Source organism: Haliotis rufescens, unplaced genomic scaffold (assembly GCF_023055435.1).
Source record: "Haliotis rufescens isolate VD_foot unplaced genomic scaffold, xgHalRufe1.0.p SCAF_9, whole genome shotgun sequence".
In the NCBI taxonomy this organism is placed as follows: domain Eukaryota; kingdom Metazoa; phylum Mollusca; class Gastropoda; order Lepetellida; family Haliotidae; genus Haliotis; species Haliotis rufescens.
Genome location: NW_025964383.1, coordinates 9,838,638 through 9,844,510, shown reverse-complemented (window position 1 = coordinate 9,844,510; position 5,873 = coordinate 9,838,638). Strand labels below are relative to the sequence as shown.

The window sequence follows — 5,873 nt, the reverse complement described above, 5'->3', positions numbered from 1 at the left end:
ATACATACATACATACATACATACATACATACATACATACATACATACATACATACATACAAACATACATACATACATACATACATACATACATACATACATACATACATACATACATACTTACATACATACATACATACATACATACATACAAGCTTTAATACATACATACGTTTAACGTGTCAAGGTAGAAACCATACTCACTTACTCACTCACTCCCACACACGCACACGCATACATACATACATACATGCATACATACATACATACATACATACATACATACATACATACATACATACATACATACATACATACATACATACATACATACATACATACATACATACATACAAGGTTTAATACATACATACGTTTAAGGTGTGTATGGACAGATTTAGGGACAGGCTAGATCTTGAAATGTGGCGCTGTGTCAGACTGTGATTATCTCCTGAAAAACTCCCATGCCTGACGACGTCTCTGTAGTTTATGGGATAGCATTGCAAATGCATAGACATTGATATATGGACACGGGTTAATGCGATGCATGACACGTAAAAGTTGAAGTACATGATGGGGTGAGGTGAAATGGGGTTTATAACGTCGCGTTCAAGATTATTGCATGCATATAGCGTCGTGTATGGGTGATGGTGGTGGTGGTGTGGTGGTGGTGGGGGGGGGGGGGGGGGGGGGGGGGAGTGTACTTGTACTAGTCCGAACTAATGCCGATTTTATAGTGCTAGCCCACCGAGATGCCATGCCGCAGTTTAACATAAATAACCCACTCAGACACAGAATACTGACTCGGAGCCGACCAGTCCTCGTTTCAGCCCCTAAATGCCAAGGACTAGGCGGGGTAGCAACAAGTACCATCGTTCAACGTCTTTTAGTATGAAGCGGTAGGGGATCGAGCCCACGAGCCTCCGCTGTTCGGGCAGATGCTCTATCCACTAGACCGCAGAGGCGGTCGTTTAAGTGTATAACATAACAAAATCGTTCGGTAATGTTTCCGTATAATTATGGCCGTCTTACCTATAATTGGGTGACATATAGCTATTGACATTCCATGAAACAAGGACACAAATCCCAACGTCTTTCCAAGGTAATCCATTCCCATGAAATCAATGATTGCCACGTTAATCAACGCAAAATAGGTACAGGAAAACATAGTCATCGTCACCGTAAACGTCATCATTAAAGCATATGAGTTGTAGAATGGAGTGAAATGCGTTAGAGTTCCGGCAACGGCTAACCCTATAGCCATAATTGTGTTGGCATTAATATGCCCCAAATCTATCACAAACCCAACCAGGAGTCTGCAAACGAAATCCACTGCACCAGCAATTGTTAAGAACAGAGCTGCATCCCTCTGATCCAAGCCCTTCTCATTTGCCAGTGCTGGTATATAGACTGGGACGACGCCAATCAGAACACTGAAGAATGCCACAAGGGCAATAAGCCGAAACATCGGCTTCTTGAAGAGAGAGAAGTCAAGGGATGACAATGCCTTTTTGATGTAAAAGCAATGTTTACTTGGCTTGTTCTTCAAAGACTCGACACCTTCAACAACCTTTATGTCTTGAACGCTTGAGTTCACCATTGCAAGGGACCCGAAGTCCGACTGGCTAGTGTAGAGGAGGATGTTGCGGTTTGATTTAGACAATGCACTGGAATCAGATTCTGTTCTTAATCTTCTCACAAGGAATGGGGAATCAAACGAAGAATTCTGATCATTGATACCTTTTTCTGAAGAATGAAGCGGACACGTTTCAGGATCAGAACTTATGCCACGACGCATTCCATTTGTCTTTAACTCATTGATAATTAATGATTTGGGGAGTTCCTTTGGAAGTTGATTCAAATCCTTTTCATCTTCAGATTTCCGTACTGGTTTCCTTTTCCTGAATGAGTCCAAGGGTCTTTGGACGGCTGCACCGACGAACATGTTCAAGGTCAGACCGGCTAGAATGATCATTGTGCCGCGGAGGCCAAACTCATCCAGGAGGTACTTAACTAACGGTGGAAATACACTACCACCCAAGCTGACTGATGACATAACTGCCGCTGATGCAAAACCACGTCGTTTCTTGAAATAGTGGCCAATATTAACAATTGATGGTCCGTAAATCATGGAATTCCCGATACCTGAAAGAAATATTTACAGTTGAATTGACATACGTTTTGCGCCACAGTGACGTGAATATGAAAAATGTCAACCTTTCACCAAGTCTAAGTTCTGAAAATTACAACTTAGTTTCTATGCTAGTATATTGCGATGGAAAATAATTCCACCATTTATACATGTATACTTATGGCAAGATAAGATACAGCTTAGAAGGGAAGCATTTGTTTTCGATATGAAATATATGTCGTAATCCGAGACTTATCTTGTGAAATAAATATCGTGAACGTACAATAGCAACATATTGTTTTGTTTCCTGTTTGGTTTGTTCATTGACTGTCAATAATTTTTATGCTACAAAACGCTGCTCGCCGATTCTGGATCGGAGAGATCAGTGATTGATATCATGGCCAACGTCAATGGGTGCGACGGCACACAATCAGCCGAGTCCTCGTGATTATGTACACACAAAGCCATTCAGAAAGTGGTCAAATGTAACAAATGTTATATTTGGGATAACACTTTCTTAGTAAAGTACTCATTCTCGTACTTGTTGGGGGGCTAGTCCCATCCGGGATTCGAACCCACACATCCAGGGTGAGGCACCTAATCGCCAGCACACAAAGTCAGCGACCTAACCCCCTCAGCCAGCGAGGCTTCCACAAAAAATGATCCGACAACTGGTAGTCTAAATCATGTACTTTGTGTACCCCTCGTGATTATACTTGACCACCCGATCGATTTACTAGCCTGTTGGTCGCCAGTTGTAATTGGATTCCCCTCTGAATCATGCGGTAGGTACATAAGGTACATATATAGCGTTGTCTATATTACTTCCATTTGTATTGGTTATACCTACCGAGCAAGATGCTATGTGTCCCAATAAGAAAGTCGATACTTGTTGCGAAGATTGCTGTCACCATTCCAATGCAAGTTATTGTCGCTCCCAAAAATAACGTCTTTCGGACTCCGATTAAACTAACGATGACATGCATAGAAATAAGAGCTGAAAATGGAAATGGTTGTGATATATTCGTCATGTACATAAAAGTAGGACTCGGTTTCAAAATTTGAATATTAACGATCACAGACGCATTGTGTCATTATCATTCAATGATGACGTGCGTGAGTATATTTGATACAGTTTAGATAATCAATATGAAAAGTAACAGAACAATTTATGTGACGATTCTTTGATAGTCATAGTCAACAATATCGCCGTTGGTTTGTTAGAAAATGGTGCTGACCAGACGAACTGGTGGTTGACAGCATGAAGTCTAGTCCAGGTACAGTGGCACGGCATCTAGTATTTGATTCGGCTCACAATATTCCCATTTAGGGTTTCTCATATGTACAAATTGGAAAGCATATTTATTTCTAAACTTTCGATCATTTACGCAGCACGCCATACGGGCAATAATTCATCAAAAGGAGCATAAATATGTATTACTAGATTAAGTATTTTGGGGATAAGTGGGTATTGCCATATATATATACACACCACCGAAGCTGTAAAACCCAGCATTGACTCCCATCAAAAGAGTTGTTTTTGCTGTCGATGCCCCGAATACTTTCAGGTATTCAACAAACAGCATGGCAAGTCCACGGCTGTAGCCAATCATTAATCCGAGGTTCAGGAAACTTCCTTGAAATAAAATTGTAGGCATATGTCAAATGGTCATCACCGCTATGATGTATTCAGATGGATGAGAAAAATCAATTCCGTCTAAGGTGCAAATACAAAATCTTCACCTGAAATATGAATGAGGGGGTTTAACGTCGAATTTCTCGGTATTGCAATTGTACCAGGGCATGTCAACTGAACTTGGTGGAAAGCCTGAAGTGATGCTGGAGTAAGATGTTTACTACTTTGGTGAAATCCACGATAATGGTATGGTGCTGATAAACAAAGAAACATAATCGGGGTGAGCCGGGATTCGAACCCACAATCATAGGTTTCTGGCGTGCTCAAGGGACGCAGCTCTGCACAGCCAAATGGGCACCTTAGACGACTAGCCACCCGTGCCCCCTGATGGAGGTTTAAGACGTGTATCTGGTGACGTCTACGAGTACGGGTATAGTGCTGTCAAACCACGAACCATCAAGGCGAACCGGGATTCGAAGCCAGGATCATAGATGTTGACGCTTTTGACGACTGGACCACCTGTACCCCCGCAAAAGTACAAAACGAACCTTTCACAACGTACTACATACTTACAGAAAACATTAGGGTTTCACTCCGGTTTCAGCAAATTTCAAGATTTCACGGAAGGGGACACAAGGAATTGTTGCTCAGCTGTGTGGAGCGTGTGTGGCCCAGCTGTACAAAGCACCGTTGTTTACAATCCCTTAACCATTCCATGATCTGATTATTGTTGAATTGAATTCGATACTCGTACTCGTTCCCAAAAGTGGTAGACTGCGTCACAATTACCTTTCTTCCCTAGTTAGACAGACACCTAAATAGTACTGAATTACTGTTCACCGTGGCCGATCTCACTTATTCTTACGTCTCCTAACGTTTCAAGTGGTTAGTTATTAAATGATTCCACTCTGTAATTGTAAACTGCCTCCTTTAAATACTTTGACCGCCTCGGAGAAGATACACCAAACGTTGTACAAAAAGACGTACTTGTTGTTACCCTGACTGTGCTCGCCATTAAGGGGATAAACAAGGACAGGTCGATTCGGAGTCACACGCACACTTACGCACACTAGACACCCACGAGAATGCATGAGGCTAGATAAGAGTAAAAATCCTAATGAGATGTTAAACCCTATCTAACTAACCTCACCTTTTCTAATTTAGCAAATACCATAAGCGAGATTCACAACGTATATCTGTTTATATGCAGTTCCATTATTCAAATTAAAAACACAACATATTCATGATGCTCTCAACTGCATACCTGCGAGAATAAGCCACGCCCAGCCTCTGTCGACAGGGAGACTGTCGTCATCCTCTTCCTCTACCCCTTCCTCTTCATCCTCATCATCGTGTTCAGTACACGGCTTCATTCTATCCACGTCCTTGCAATCCACGTCATCGCCTTGTCTATGTGCCTTTACGTAATCATCGTGTACACGTGTTGGTGTGACTACGTCACGGCTGTCATGCTCTTCAGCGTCACATGTGTCACGCTCCACTCCGACATCGTCGTTCTCCAAGGCAGGCATGACGAAGAAGAGACACAAATCAGCTGTGTTACCTTGAAAGTCCACATGGGATCTGATCCTATAGTTAACGGTCCACAAGATTATAAATGTATACGGTGACCTTGTTTGCGCCCTCCAAATCCATATCTCTTTCGTTATTACCTTGCAGCTACCACGTGCCTGTTGGTCGGTCTTCTTCCAGTCACGTTCTGCTTACGACTGGCCGGGACATATGCAACTAATTGTGCGTGCCACTTTTGTAACGATATTTCTTTTACTTTTTATAACCTTTGAAAAAACTGTCAGAAATCATAACAGTATTTATTTGTTTGAAACAAAAAACTGTCACATACCCACTCATTTATTCCACGTATTCCATGACCTTTGACATTACAAATGTAACATCTGCACTACTACAAGATTAAAAGATAACGAAAGAGGAATACAGGTGTTCCGTCTTATCTCAGCATAGGCATACGTGTTGTCATGGTGTGGCTACGGGACCAACCATTGGATAATAAATGCCTGGGATTCTAATGGTGATAAGAATTTTATTTTCAGCCACTCTGCAAGTCCAGATATTGTTTTATTAAAG

The 5,873-nt window shown here is 41.8% G+C and overlaps 1 protein-coding gene across 1 annotated transcript in view; it reads right to left on the bottom strand.

Moving 5' to 3' along the window:
* The window catches only part of LOC124148556 (monocarboxylate transporter 9-like), a 9,670-nt gene extending 4,135 nt beyond the window's left edge, over window positions 1–5,535 (bottom strand). The window contains exons 1-4 of the mRNA XM_046519695.2: window positions 5,032–5,535; window positions 3,624–3,767; window positions 2,982–3,128; window positions 1,033–2,145 (exon numbers count right to left, since the gene is read on the bottom strand). Coding sequence (XP_046375651.2) covers window positions 1,033–2,145; window positions 2,982–3,128; window positions 3,624–3,767; window positions 5,032–5,299 — 1,672 coding nt within the window. The 5' untranslated portion in view covers window positions 5,300–5,535. The remainder of the gene's footprint in view (window positions 1–1,032; window positions 2,146–2,981; window positions 3,129–3,623; window positions 3,768–5,031) is intronic.
* Between the last annotated feature and the right edge of the window lie 338 nt (window positions 5,536–5,873).